The sequence below is a fragment of the Hibiscus syriacus genome, unplaced genomic scaffold (assembly GCF_006381635.1).
Source record: "Hibiscus syriacus cultivar Baekdansim isolate YM2019G1 unplaced genomic scaffold, ASM638163v2 tig00000254_pilon, whole genome shotgun sequence".
NCBI classification, from domain to species: domain Eukaryota; kingdom Viridiplantae; phylum Streptophyta; class Magnoliopsida; order Malvales; family Malvaceae; genus Hibiscus; species Hibiscus syriacus.
In genome coordinates, this window is record NW_024061776.1 from 60,762 (window position 1) to 77,310 (window position 16,549).

At 33.7% G+C, this 16,549-nt stretch overlaps 1 protein-coding gene and 1 pseudogene across 1 annotated transcript; both read left to right on the forward strand.

Moving 5' to 3' along the window:
* Positions 1-6,138: 6,138 nt before the first annotated feature.
* On the forward strand, positions 6,139-8,676 carry LOC120158063 (annotated as a pseudogene).
* A 1,261-nt stretch (positions 8,677-9,937) lies between these two features.
* Positions 9,938-13,700, forward strand: LOC120157963 (histone H2B-like). The gene is made up of 2 exons (XM_039168942.1): positions 9,938-10,432; positions 13,684-13,700. Exon 1 carries the CDS (start codon positions 10,013-10,015, stop codon positions 10,430-10,432), a length of 420 nt encoding a protein of 139 aa, XP_039024873.1. The 5' UTR covers positions 9,938-10,012; the 3' UTR covers positions 13,684-13,700.
* The last annotated feature ends 2,849 nt before the right edge of the window (positions 13,701-16,549 follow it).

Consider the following 16,549-nt stretch of genomic DNA (forward strand, 5'->3'; position numbering starts at 1 on the left):
TGCAATCCCTAAGATGCCCCATAAACCATGTCCATGAATCAGAGGTTTCAGATTTTCCAACCCCGTAAGCTATTGGCAGTACCCCATTGTTAGCATCCATGGCTACTGCTAATAAGTTTACTCCAAGGTATCGACCTTTTAAATGTGCTCCGTCAACTATAATAATTGGGTGCATGCAATTAATAAACGAACGAATCTACAGAATCATACACAAGAAATATAATCATTTAAATGTGAAATGCATGTAACTAACAAAAATGAGTCAACAAAATTATATTGATTTACTAACCGCAGCACCAATGGCGATAAACAACAACTCAAAGCGTCCATCTCTATCTGTTTTGATATAAGTTACCGACCCAGGATTTTTCAGCTTTAAATTGTGACAATAAGCCGGCAGTTGGGCAAACGATGCTTCTGGCGACCCCCTCAATAATTCCAAGGCATAACATTTGGCTCTCCAAGCTTGAGAATATGAGATATTAATCTTGAACGAGCATTCATGTCAGTCATAATTTCATGTCCCCGATATACCCTACCATTCAAAAACAAACTCAGCCAGAAACCACCCAACACCTTTTTGTTTGCCTGTCTATGGTGAGGAAAAACTTGGGTTCTTGAACATGTATGTTTATCAATAAAAGTCCTAACTTGAAACATTTCGCAATCTTTTATCCTCTTTGCAATCATACGCCACATACAGTTTTTGTCAATCATACACCTTGTTTCGAAACGATCTTTGCTTGATTTGTTAACTTTTAGTTGATAGCCATCTTCCACACATTTCGTATACAAAGCTATCTTCAAGTCTTCCTTTGTATCAAACAATCATCTTTCTTGATACGAATAATTTTTGTGTGACAATCAACTGCTATCTTTACCAACTCTTCTTCCGGTATCTGAAGTAATTCTGGCATATTCCAGTTATACTCCCGTGGCATTTCTTCGGGGACTTTCTTTGGGGATTTCTTCTTCTTCTTTTTCTTCTTCAGTGTTATATGAATTACAGAATGGATGTTCAACATGTTCATTTACAGTCGTAACTTCCTCCTCATTATCATCAACAACATCTTCCTCGGCAACGGTGTTTCATCATCAAAATTCGGGTATTGACCAATATCAAAATCATTACACGCAGGGTCTGTTTCTTCTTCTGAAAAATCATCAAAATCCGAGTATTGAACAAGATCAAAGTCCGGGTATTGACCAAGATCAAATTTCGAATACTGACTAGTACTCACAAATTTTTTTGTTGGCTCATCATCGTCTAACTGGTCAATACGAAAATCGGAATTTGGTGCTGAAAGTTGATTGGGATTTGGATTAGGGAAAGGTTGTGGGTTTTGAGATTGTGTTTGGTATTGGAAATGGTGAAACAATATTTGCTTGGTGATGAAATTGTGGTGGAACCATTAAATTTTGAGCACCATAAACTGGGGTTGAAAAACTTAGTTGATTACTACCCGCTTCTGACCCAACTTCACTACTTCTAGGTTCAACAACATACAATGTAACATCATCACTTGAAACACTAATGTAAGCAATGAATCGTTCAACATCTTCATTGTCGGTTAACAAATAAACTTTACCATTTTTCTGATAAGATAGCCTAAATCCACTTAGGGGCTTTAAATTCAATTTATTTGCAACACATAACATTAGAGTTTCATAAGTTAACTTTTTTAATGACAGTTTTAGTTGAAGATTCATGGGTAAAGGCATATATTGTAAAACACCATGAACATTCTCCCATGACCCTCCAAAACACAAATCTATCCAAACATGATCAACATTAGATGATTTCATTATTGTAAATTAATTTACTAAACAAACGAGCTGCGAAACTAAAACCTGTTGCCGGATGGGGAAGGATGTCGTTGGATATAGGAATGGATGTCGCCGGAGAGAGTGATAGATGGAGATGGAATGAGTTACGATTTAGGGATTTAGGTTATGAGTTGATGCTGCTGCGTATTTATATACCCAAAACATTTGTGTTGCGAAATTAAAACCTGTTGCGAATTCAGAAATCGAGTTGCGAATTTGAAATTCAGTATTGCGATTTACTAAATCGCAATGCGATTACATAAATCGAAGTGCGAATTAGGAAAATCGCAATGCGATTACGTAAATCGAAGTGCGAATTAGGAAAATCGCAATGCGATTACGTAAATCGCAATGCGAATTAGGAAAATCGCAATGCGATTACGTAAATCGCAATGCGAATTAGGAAAATCGCAATGCGATTACGTAAATCGCAATGCGAATACGTAATCGCAATGCGATTACGTAAATCGCAATGCGAATACGTAATCGCAATGCGATTACGTAAATCGCAATGCGAATACGTAATCGCAATGCGATTTACGTAATCGCATTGCGATTTTCCTAATTCGCATTGCAATTTACGTAATCGCATTGCGATTTTCCTAATTCGCATTGCGATTTACGTAATCGCATTGCGATTTACGTATTCGCATTGCGAATTACGTATTCGCATTGCGAATTAGGAAAATCGCAACGTGAATTTGGGAAATCGCAATGTGATAGTCAGAATCGCGTTGCGAATCTGGAAACTGATTTGCGATACCGGAGATCGCGTTGCGAATTATCGATCGCATTGCGATTTAGTTGGTCATTTTGGCAAATCCAAAAAAAGTTGGTTAAAATCGTATATTATAAGGCATTTTTTGTCACTGAGGTTATTTTCTCTTGAAAGAAAGAGCAATTGATAGAGGGGACATTTCCAAAGAAAATTGACAGAGGAGGGCATATTAAAGAATTTGGTGCAAATTTTCTTTCGTTATTTTAAGTTGAGTAAATTTATTTATATATATATTTTTAAATCAAGTTATTGAAAGAAACGGTCAAGTAGTGTCAATTAAGTGTGAATAAATTTTATTTGAAGTGTTTTACGATTTATTGTTATGTTAATATAATTCATAGTTGTATTTTATGATTTATTGTTATTTTATGTTAATATTATTGTTTTTATAATATTTTTATATTGTGTAATATCAGTTTACGATTTATTGTTATCCTATTATTATTTATTGTTATGTTAATATAATATTTATAATATTATGAGTTGTTTGAGTTGTATTTTACGAGTTATTGTTATGTTATGTACTTGTATTTTTTATTCTAAATACAAAATTTTAATTCGTAAAGAAAATGAGCAATAATTTTTCATGATTATCCATTATAATGGACATATTATGGAAAATGATGTCAAATTTGATCTTCAGTCTAAAATACATATAAATATAATGTTCAAAAGGGACAACACATTTGAAGAAATGAAGCAGAGAATAAAAAGAAAAAAATCGAGCAATAGTTTATGGTATGTCGCTATCTAGTTAGATATGCTGCAATATCACTTTAAGAAGATGATATTATTGGAACCATGATTAGATTACACGAGTTAACAAATATTGCAGATATTGAATTAGTTGTTGAGGTGTGTAAGATATATAATGTTCTTGGGTCATCAAGAAATGTGGCTGAAAATTCATCTCAAATGACTTTCGGAAGTGAGTTTGAGGATCCAACATACGGGTCGATAAACAATTTTATTGTGTTGTCGAAAAGTGGAAATGAAGAAAACGAGACATCCACAACAACATAAGGTCGAGAAATATACATCATTCAGAATTGATTGTTGATGTTGATGCTGAAAATCGATGGGGAGAAATACATGATAATTCCAACGAAGATAAAGAAACTGAAGAACTCATTTTGGTCGATGATGACAATTTATGCTGAAGTGGTGCACCTAATTTGGCCATTGATGAAGTTCCAACACCGTCTCAACCTACCCCTCACATGTATGAGATAGATTATGATGTGATGAGGGCACCTTAATTACTAAACATGTCACATTTAACTCCATACCACATGGCTGGATCATTCAAAAATTTGAGTGAATTTTCAGTTGGGATGCAATTTAAAAGAAAAAATGAAGCTATGTTGGCGATTAAAGAGTGTATAATTAAAGGTCATGTTGATGTCCATGTTGCAGAGTCCAAACAGAAAACATTATATGCGGAGTGTTTTAAATGTAGCCTAGAGTGCATTTGGAAGATCAAAGTGTCAAAAAAGCAGAGGCACGATGTTTGGGTTATCAGAAGGTACAATGATCCTCACACATATTTGCGAAACTCTATCGAACAAGACTACCAGCTATTGGACTCCGATGTAATATGTCAATACGTGAAGGTGTTGGTTGAAAAAAAATCCAAGGATCCCTTGTTCAGTGCTAGTTACATCTATTTGAAGCGAGTTTGGATACCATATAAAATACGATAATGTTTTGAATGTGAAAGAGAATGTAATGAAACTGATGTATGGAGATTGGGATACATCATACAATGAGCTACCATATTTGTTACAAGCAATGAAATGATTCATCATAGGAACTATAGTAAAGTCTCAAGCCGTGTCTGCATACGACGAAAAAGGTCAACTTGTTCTAGGGAAGAAAATATTTCATAGACTCTTTTGGGCATTCAAGTCATGCATAGAAAAATTTTCATTTTGCAAAAGTATGATCCAAGTAGATGATATGTGGTTATATGATTAATATAAGAATATATTGTTGATAATTGTTGCACTATTGTTGAAGAAAATACATCAGAGGCTTGAGATTTCTTTTTAACCAATCTACGTTAATATGTCATTCGAAAAGATGAGGTTTGCTTGATATTTGATCGAGGAACATATATTTTGGAGGCAATTGAACGATTAAAAAGTCGTTGGATACCTCCGCATACATATCCCACATTTTGTATCCAACATATTGGTAAGACTAGTATCAATCAATTTTATAACACGCACATTCTTAGCTAGATATTAAGCATGGTTTTCCCTAGAAGACTTACAATAACTGTTTGCTTCAAATTCTAGTTGAACAAGATGTGCACTCGACTGGAGAATTGAATAATGGAGAACGAGCCACTCCGATCGACCACAATATCCCATTCCTGGATTTCCACTTCATTCTCGCTAAAATTCAATGATCGCACCCCGGTCCCCCTTTAATGATTCTTTAAGGGTTTCAGAGCAAAATTTTGTTGTCTTCGTTATATCCCCATCTTCCTAAGAATGAGTTTTATGGCCATTAACATCTTCATCCATAAGAGAAGTAGGCCCCAAGGAACCATTCTCTACACTGCTACATCTTTTTTTTTGCCTCAAGGTAATCCGTTAAAGGTATCGGAGAGCCCGATCGCTCTAAAAGAGAAGCCATCGAGATTATAGCCGTCGCAGTCTCTGGTTGCATGGTAACATTTATGCATGCAAAAGTCAAACACAGCAAAGCGAGCAAAAGTCAAACCCTAGATTTTGATGTCAACTGAAACTTTTAACCATTTACTCTATATATTATTTACTATAAATAAAAATTAATTTAAGACATAAAGCAAAAAAAAATAATGCACTTCAAGAGCTAAACGGTTTTTGACCCAATAGGGCAATTTGAGAAAATAGGACAATTAGAAGTTTATTTTGGGATCTATGATATTTTCTATAATATTCATGAAACTGATCACGTTGAGGTGATGAGTTCCAATAAAATATATTTTTTTATTAAAATTTATCACATTGAGGTAAAAAAAATTGAATGAAAAATATTTTTATTAAAACTCATCACATTCGTATATTGTAGAAAATGAAGTAGATCTCAAAATAAGTGTCTTTGTCCTATTTTGTAAAAGTTTTTGGGCTGCCCTGTTGGGCGAAAAAGAAATAACCAGAGCTAAACTGTAAATTGGATCTTAATACTATAATAAAGCATTTTTATTTTAAAATATTTAAATAAAAAAATTAAAAATTAAAAATCAACACAAAATTCATGAATTTACTCGCTTCACCTTAATACCCAATCACCAGACGACGCGCAATCTTAGATATTAGAAACTGGGGCCCAGAATTAATTCGCTGCCGCAGAATATCTGCTTATCCTTTTCTTTTTTTTTTATATCTCAGTCAGTCAGACATGTTGAATGTTAACTTTTTTTTTTTTCTCATTTTCGGTTGAATTTGGGGTTTGCCTTTAAGGAGCAACGAAGAAAGAGAGCGGGAACGTGCACATCTTTCTTTGCTCTCATTATTCTTCAGATCTGCGAATTTTAATAAAGATCCTCCAAAAGCTTCATTTTCTTCAGAACTGGAAACCGCTGCAGGTTACGTTTCAAATCTGTTTCTAGACGGTTACGTCGTTGAATTTTCGATTCTTTTTTTCGCTTTTATGCTCTGCTTTTTTATAGGATTGTTTCTGGCTTTTAAGTTGTAACATTGAATCAGAGATACTTTTCTCTAGTTGCTTCTCTTTTCTCTTTCTGGTAAGAAATTATCTGGCGTTGATGTTGAGCAGAAATCATTTTTATTAATTTTTTATTACCTTTTGATTTTGTATTTTTCTCATTTTCTTTTGTAGATTCAAGTGTTAGTAGTTTGTAGATCTGTGTTTTATAAGCTATATAGATTAAATTGACTCCAAACGTTTTTCTTAAAAAAGAAATAAAAAAATCGACTGTGGAATCGCTGAGCTAGGGGACTCTGCTAGGAAATCGTCTTGATTGTTTTTCCAAACAGACTAAAAGAGTCAATTAGGAGAATGCTTTATTTTTCTTTTAAAAAATTTGGCAGTTTTCTTTTGGATTGTTGAGAGTTTTACGTTGAACTGTTTTCTTATTATTATATTTGACGATACTTTGCTGCGTCAAGGTGTGGCGTCAATTTTGTTTTTGTTGCATATTTTTTACAAGTGTTTGGTTAGTTAAGCTAGATGATGTTTGAAAAGAGGAAAATTAAAAAGAAAAAGAAATGCCAACTCTATGATATTTCCATGGTCACTGTTTATTACTCATGTTTACTTCTAACTCACAGTGATGGCTCCACCAATTGAGCCTCCAGCCAAATCCTCCGGCTCTCAAAATTCTTCACATCCTCCTTTGAATGAAAGGATCCTTTCTTCAATGACCAGGAGGTCCGTCGCTGCTCACCCATGGCATGATCTTGAGATTGGTATGCAATGTCAACTTTAGCTGTGTATAGTTTTGGGTTTTCTAATTGCCCTTTTAGTAAATCTAATTATATTCTACCTTTTCATATAGGACCTGGAGCACCTACGGTTTTTAACTGCGTAAGTACACTAACTTTATATTTTGAATAGCATATCTGGGATGGGATGAGATGCTTTGGATATTCCTACAAAAATGTACACCGTTTTATTTTCCCTAGCATATTTCTTATAAAGCATTTGGCCTTTTAGATATTTTGACACGGCCATGTGACTTAATTGATCATGCTTGGGATTTCTTTGAGAAATGGATTGAAGAATCAACTTTTGTGCAATTCCTTTAATATTGAAAGATATAGGCAAAGCATTTAAGTGTTCTTATTCTGTTATTGTTATATTGAAGACGTGGCTAATGTTTTCAGGTGGTTGAAATTGGGAAAGGGAGCAAGGTGAAATATGAACTTGACAAGAAAACCGGCTTGATCAAGGTAATTACCAATCGCTAGCTACTACTTACAGAAGTTGCATTAATTGGTTGCTGATGAAAGGTGCATAAATTTGTAGGTTGATCGTATTCTTTATTCATCAGTTGTGTATCCTCACAACTATGGCTTCATTCCTCGCACTCTCTGTGAAGATGCAGATCCCCTGGATGTCCTGATCATAATGCAGGTATGCCGTTTGATTCTCATTTTCATTTTGAAAGTATCATAGTTTAATGCATGTTTGCATGACATGTTTCATGCTCTTAAACTGTCTTATGCCCCTTTGATTTTTGCAGTGCATTTTGAGATTGGCTTGGTCCTATTTTATTTTTCCCTAAAATGTTGTGCATATTCAAAGGGTCTGAACTTTTTGCTGCAATACACCAATGAATTGCAGGAACCCGTTCTCCCGGGTGCTTTCTTCGGGCTAAAGCTATAGGTCTGATGCCTATGATTGACCAGGTATGCATTAGCCACTGATTAAAAATTTAAAACACTTGTACAATGTTTAAGACCAGATGAGAAAAATAGAACTTTTTGCTGCAATACACCAATGAATTGCAGGAACCCGTTCTCCCGGGTGCTTTCTTCGGGCTAAAGCTATAGGTCTGATGCCTATGATTGACCAGGTATGCATTAGCCACTGATTAAAAATTTAAAACACTTGTACAATGTTTAAGACCAGATGAGAAAAATAAAATCTGAACTCATACCATGAATGTAGGGTGAGAAAGATGACAAGATTATTGCCGTTTGTGCTGATGATCCTGAGTACCGTCACTACAATGATATCAAGGAACTTCCCTCACCGTTTGGCTGAGATTCGCCGCTTCTTTGAAGACTGTAAGTTTAATCCTTCTTTGAAGACTGCAAGTTTAATCCATGTGAAACTGTTGGTTGCATTTCTAACTTGTGTTTTCTGTTATAAATAATTTTCAGACAAAAAGAACGAGAACAAGGAAGTCGCTGTTAATGACTTTCTGCCCGCCTCAACTGCATACGAGGTGATCAAGCATTCCATGTAAGTGATAGTTTTATATATTTGATTCGATTGAATAGGCTTTAAGTAATTGATTCAATCCTGTAGTTTCTGGATTTTAATTGCATATCAACATTCTGGTTTATAGGGATTTATACGCGGACTACATAGTGGAGAGCTTAAGGCGGTAGTTGTTACATGTCTCTGCCATTATATATCTTTATGAATATGTTTCTGCTATAACTACATAGCGCACTGCAGACTGCATTCACCGCCCAAGTAATCGCGTGGTTATCCCTTAAAATACATTCTCTAGATGGAAAAATATATTTTGATGTTATGACAATTATGCACTGATGATGGCGATGATTTTGGATAATTCTCATTGTTATCATTATGATGGACTATATTATACATACAATAACAAATTTTGATCTTCAATATTCTCTCTTAGATATACAAATTCCAATAGACCTTACCAACCATCTACCCAGCCCACCCAGAGCCACCGCTCGGTTTCTCACTGCCTTCATGCAGCTGGAGCCATCATATAGCTCCCATGAATTGCTGTTTACATCTTCTCGAAACAAAACCAAACCACCAAGCCCACAACCCAAACCAAGATCGCGACTCATAACCGAAAACCAACAACAACAAAGAACAAAGGTCATGACAAAAGATTTCGCTAAAGAGAGAAGAAAATGGACTCTACCTATTTTAATTAGGTCGGATTTTGATAATCGTTGCCTCCGACAGACATCTCAATCCAGAGGTGGATACTATCATCCAACGATCTAGAAATATTTTTTAATATATATATATATATATAATATTAATTATACAAATTTTATATGGTATAAATACACATTAAATGTTAAGATGAATATAATTAATAAAATAAATCATCAATTAAAGAAAATTCAAATTTTAGAATGGAAACTTGATCATCCTAATATGTAAAATATACCTCATTTGAAATTAATTGAACAAATAATAACTTTAATATGATGAAAACTCACACTTGAATTTATAATTTTTGAGTTCATTTTAAAAAAGTTTGATTAGATAAAACAAGACAAGATGAAAAAAAAATTACGATGACAATTTTAATTCATTGAAGAATTTATTTAATTTTAATTAATTTTAATTTTAATTATTTTTAATATATTAGGTCAATAAATTAATAAATATAATAAATCAATAACATAAATAATTAAAATATAATGTTTTTAAATTTGATGATCAAAATAATATGAAGACAAAATAAATCGACCTCCGCATAGTTTATCCAATTAAATAGTACTATTTTAATTGTGACATCTCGCCTCACATCTAACCGACACATACTAGGCCACGTCACCGATCCGCATGAGCCTGAAGCAACCAATAAATTTTTACCCCACGTCTCTATATAAACAATCCCCTCTCCCCTAATCTCAATCCGCCGATTCCCCTCAATTCGCTCTTTCTCAACACTCACGAACTTTGTCATCGTCTCTTAAATACCTGTATTCTTTCCCCCAAAACATGGCACCGAAAGCCGAGAAGAAGCCTGCAGAGAAGAAGCCAGTAGCGGAGAAATCTCCGGCGTCGGCAGAGAAGAGGCCGAAGGCTGAGAAAAAGATCTCGAAGGACAGCGGGGAAAAGAAGAAGAAGAAGATCAAGAAGAGCACCGAGACTTACAAGATCTACATCTTCAAGGTTTTGAAACAAGTTCATCCGGACATCGGGATCTCGAGCAAAGCCATGGGGATTATGAACAGTTTCATCAACGATATCTTTGAGAAACTGGCGCAGGAGGCTTCGAGATTGGCTAGGTATAACAAAAAGCCGACGATTACGTCGAGGGAGATCCAGACGGCGGTTAGATTGGTTTTGCCTGGTGAATTGGCTAAACACGCGGTCTCTGAAGGTACCAAAGCGGTTACCAAATTTACCAGTTCTTAGGTCTATTCTTGTTCTTTCGTTTTCCTCTTAATTTGATATTGCGACTAGATTAGTATATTCGATTGGATTTTAGGTATTTTTTAATTTTTTAGATGCAACAGATAGATTGATAAATGGAAGTGGTTACTGTTTATGAATATAATTACGCTTGCTGGGTATCGAATGAGAAACAACGAGTTATGGCTTAGATGAATTATAAGTCGAACTGGATCAGGTTAAATAGTATTATCAGATTTGGGTTTTGGGATGAAGTCTTTATTTTCTTTTTTCAAAATAGGACCGAGGAAAATTAATTGAAACCCTAATTTCCCAGTATCTAAATATAAATTATACTTAAGTGATTTTAACATATTTATACATGGAATATAAATAATATATTTCAAATAATTAATTCAATATTTTATTTTGTAAATCTGCAACTTTACTCCCAAGTGGTAGGTTACAACTTAAAAAGAAAATTTGATAGGTAGGGATTCATGTAAAAATTAACATTAATCTATGAGAAACGTACGGTAAGATGTGGATATATAAGTGTTAGGATAATAAATCATGGTTTATTAACAACTGAATTAGTTTAAGTTATAAGTAATTTTGAATTAGTTTAAGTTATAAGTAATTTGATATTATTTAAATAAGAATTTAGGTTTGTGTCAGGTGTGCAAAAAATTTGGATGATATGAAAATTTGGTTTTTTTTGTCATTTTATCGTCATCCTTATTACTCACCTGATGAATTTTCTTAGTGATATTTTTTTTTGAAGTTGTTGAATTCTTTCATCTGAAATAAATATTTAAATTTATATAGAGATAGAGAGTTATTCGATGTTATCTTGTTGAGGTTGTATATTTAATTTTTTATTATGATATATATATATATATATATATGAAAGAATGAGAATTGAGTTATAATTCAACCCGTCTTCAAAAGAAATACCTTAAACTTTATTTTCTATCCAAACTCAAAATTCTAAAAATTAATGTTATAGATCTTATCTTAAAAAATATTTTTAATTACGAGATCTTAAAAGTTATAGTCCCCAAGTAGTTGTTTAGTTTAATTTTTTCTTATATGACTTAAATTGTTATAAAAGATAAAATCCCTCTATAACATGTTTCTTTTGAGTTAGACCCTTTATAATTATATTATGACATTTTTTTTCATGCCCTTATCTTTAAATACATTTGTCAAATGAGTACCTCCAAACTAATTATGCTTTAACATTTCTTCCTGAGCTCATTTAGAGTTCATTTTTCCTTTAAATATTTGCGACTAATTTAACTCTATAGGAAGCAATATTCAAATCATAAGAATAAGTAATTTTTAGAGAAAAATAGATTTTAAGTGCCTTAACTCTTGAATTAACATATTCATAAGATATTCTTTTATATTTCCTTGACCCTATTATTTTATAGACATCAAAGAAGTTAGAAGTCATATCATTTCAATCTTATTATTTTTGGAAAAATATCTCTCAATTTCGTTAAGAAAACCATTTGCTTAAGAAATCTTTTTAGATTATGTGTCCCTAAAGACTTCTAAAAAGATGTGTTTCACGATTATTAAACTCATGCAATTCGAATAAATTTCACATCTTAAAATTCCTTCTACTGTTAAGGATGTTACCACGTGAGGTGCAAGTTATTCTTTCTTTAGTACACAGCCAATGTTCATACAACCAAAATCTTATGCAAGTGCATTTTTCATTCTTGAAGATTTGTTTTTTAAACATGAATATAAAATGTATATTAACAAATATCGTACTAAAAATAAATAAATAAATAAATTAACCGAATATAAAACAAAACAAAAACATAAAACAAGCTCACATTAATATTCACAAGTAAATAAATAAATTCAAAAATAATTATAAATTCTCGTATGAAAATATCAAATACTGCATCAATACAAATTCTTTAGACAATAATATTAATAGTAAATGATGCAAAAACGTATATTTGACATACGCCATGCATATTGATTTTTAGACAAAATTACTATGTTTTTTCCCTTCATATTTTGGCTTTTTTATTTCTTTCATTTTGGCCTAATTTGTGACCAAATTGCCACCACTTAGACAAAAGGCACTCTACAAGATGTAACAATAAAATGGTGATAATCTAAGAAATAATTTGAAACAAGTGTTACTGTTTTAAAATAATATATAATTTAAAAGACAAATAATTGTCTCTTAATATTATTTATAAAGTTAAAAAGATACCGTCAACATACAAAATACAGCAAACATAACTTAAAAATACAGGAGTACAATTCTAATAGCAAAGATGATGACATAAATTTTCTATTATTATGTAATATTTTATTTTAAGTAAACTAAATTATTAGCTATTGAAATTTAGGTGTTGTCTTATTTTGATATTGAACTATAAAAGTCTTAAATTTTTCACTAAACTTTTTAATTAGTTTTTTTTCCCATTGGATCATTAAATTAGTAACGGCAAAATATCATGATTGTTATCTTCCTTGTTTTCTATAAAAGAAAATTTCAACTCCTTCAACTACTATTGCAAGTCAATAATTGATCATTTTCAATCATTGTCTTCAACAATATTAGTATCAAAATAATCTCATTTCTTTCATCTTTTTCTCATTGATTTTCCATAAAATTCACTCAAAATCGATGAAAATTCATCTAAATTTTCAACCATTAATACTTTGATCTTCTTTATCGATTGTTTGATTAGATAGTTTCGAGATATGTCTTTAGTCATCTTGAAAGAATGCTTCTCACTATCTGAATTTTCAAATGAATACATCAATCCCTTAAATTTGAGAAAGCCTACAAACTTCTAAAATGATAAATTTTTAAGTTTAATTATGCGAGTTTTAAAGAAGTTTTGAAAAAATCTTAATTGATAAAGTTGTAAATGGTAATGAGACAAATTTGTTGATGTGAAAGACATCGAAGAAAGGTAGCATCTTAATTGTGTGATCTTTTCTATATTTATCACACTTCACTTATTTTTGTCATTGATGAATTTCTAACAAATAGTATCATGAGCCAAGGTTTGAGTTATAAAGTTTTAGTGGAATTTGTTGTTGTGAATTTTGTTAACTATTTTGAACATATGCAAGAGGAATTTTGCTACAACAAAATTTCAATTGAGGGGGAATAATTCTCAATCAATCTAGAATTACTTCAATAGATATTACATAAGAATTGAAGTTGTTGAAGACTTAAATACAATGCTTCAACAAATTTTTTACCTACATAAGAATGTAACTTATTGAAGATTCATTGATTAATTTGCTTGATTTGGGGACTAAATTGTAAGTTTCAAAAGTTTGCAGCTCAGTTTCAAACATGAAGGAAGTTCAGGGACTTAATCTTAAATTATCATATTTTTCTGGTAAGAGGAAAAATAAATAAAATCAAAGGTGTGTCTAAGGGGTTTTGATCTCTTGTCCCAAACATGGACAACCATTACCCTACCATTAAGCTAAGGTATTATATGTGATTGTTTTATTAAATATATATTTTATAAGTTAAGGTCCGAGTTATAATACCAAAAACCCCAAATCCCCAAATCAAACCCCCCAAATTCCTAAGTGTCGTCACCCTTCCACCACCGATTCCTTACCGTTCGGCCACCTTTAGAGCGTGTTGTCACTCCCATAGTGACCGCTACTTGCTTCGACCAAAACTCCTCCAATCTCTCTCCAGAATTCGTCGTCGTTCGCAGTGGGGGAGCTCACCAAGGAACTGTCGAAAAACCCACCCCGTCGCTAGGTTTTTCCTTAATTTTTTTCGTTAAAGGCATTGGTTCACCTCATTGTCGCCACCCCTGAACTCTCCACCTCTGTGTGCTTAAAGCCCAACTGGTGGGTCACGTCGACGTCAACAATTTCGTCCGTCCGTCGTCGGGGTAAGCGTTTTGGCCTTTTACTTTTGGTTCCGATGATTTTAACTTGTTTTGAGTCTTTATATGGCTTGGTATTGATGTTTTGGTGATCTCAGAGTGCTCGGCTATCGCTCCCGACCCTGTCACCTCCGTCACGCACCGTCGTATGCGCGTGGGGCTCATTCATGACCTTAGAACATCTTAGAACCAGTTTGAGTTAACTCGAACCGGTTTGAGTCAACTCGGACCGATATGAGTTAACCCAAAACGGCATGAGTCTACTTAAATCGGCCTGAGTCAATCCGAGTCGATCTGATCCGTTGACTTTGACCTACCTGTTGTCCTGACCTATTGACTTTGACTTTGACTAGTTTGACCGTTGGCTTTGAATGAAAAGTTAAATTTTTTGAAGAGTAATCTTTTATGTTTTTCGACGTCCTGTGTTTGAATCCAAAGTCTGTTTTTCCAATTTCGAACCCGAAAGCCTCTGAATTGACCCATTAAACTTGAATATGCATATGTAATTTAAGTATTTATTATTTATTTAAGTGATTTAATTAAGTGCAACTAATTTGAGGGTTAATGACTAAATTATTATGTCGTTTATTTAAGGTACCCGTGATTCTCTCGACCGTTCGTCTGCTCTGCCCGATTCCTACTGACCCACTCATTTGCGAGAGACCGTGATTACTCGTATAGTTCTACAACCCTGTTAAATACTCAATTTAGTGTACTACTCCGATAATAATTTTGTTATGATATGACTTAGGTTCTTGTACATTTGAAGAGCGTAGTGAAGCTGGTGCTCGATAAATCTACCATGCCTATTCTTTTTGCGAGGTGTGTTCCTTGTGTTCCATATTACTGTTTTAAATATCTGTTTGAAATAACATGTGTACATAATTATTTTATCTGATTTGAAATCAATTGTTTGCTTTGATTTGACTCTCGTATGATTTATCTAATTTAAGTATGATTCCTAACTTACTGTATTTTAAATCATGCTTGATTGACACATATTTTTTAGTTACTGTTTTTATTGATAAATAAATATATGTATGAACTCTGATTTCCTGCTACCACTGGTTATTGCTTGAAAAATGTTTTTCTTTGGGGGTTCTCTGGGATCTGGTATGAAGTCTCTGCAGGTTCAGATTCGATCAAGCTGGTAACTCCTTATATAGTTTCAACATCGATCAAGTTGGTAATTCCTTATGGACCTAAGGCGACCATTGGGTAGGATCCTGGGTCCAATAGGCCTAGTGGTAAGACCTTATGAACTTTAAGATACTCGTTTAGGGTGACTCTTCTGCTATATGCATTGGGTAAGTCCTTATGGGACTAAGGGCACACCTCTTATGTGGGCACTTATGCTTTAGTTAGGATAAGACCTTATGGACCCTAATTGTTCCCTTAGGTTGACACCTACACCCTTTGCGCTAAGAGTAGAGGGAGGGTTCTTCCGCTTTCTTATCTTGCTGCCTTAAACCCTTACTGTTTCATCTTGTCTTTTTAGCTTGGACCGCTAACCAGCTCTCTCTGCATTCTTCGACTTCTCTCCATGCTTGTTTTCGATCCCATATTGTCTGGTTCAAATATCCGAGCATTCCGGTGTAACCATAAGATTCATAAGACGACACCGAATAGTAAATCCCAGTTTTTCGCATCTTTTACAAAGCATGCTGGATCATCTAATTCGTTCTTATCCAATCCTTTATGTTCGTATCTATAAACTCTGGTATTTTGTCGGTTTTAATCAGACTTATCCACATTGTGGAAGCCTTTGGACGTTTTCTAAACACTTGAGCTGTTGTTTCAAGCGCAACATCGTATGCTTCACAATTTGCGTGGGTTGTCATATGTCTTCTAACCATTTCGCTATTTGTGAGGATTTTCTCGCCCGCAACAAGTCAAAGAAAGATTTTGACCCTCTGCAGTCTGCAATACTTTACTAACACCTCCCAACTTTTATCTGAACTTACATTGGATCTTTGGTTTGTGACTTCGATCCTACGAGCATATGTCGTTTTGACTGAAAAATCCTATCGGCTCACCATTTCCAGCCAGGTGTGTCCGAGTTTGTGGATTGAAAGGAGGCATTGTGGCTGCATCTTTTAGCAGAATCCATTCCAGTAGTAAGTCTTGAATAATATTCCATTTTTACTCACCCCATTCATCCGCCATTGATGCCACAGAAGCTGAAGGTAAGTGTTGAACATTGGAATGGTCTATCAATTCACCATGCGGCGGAACCACA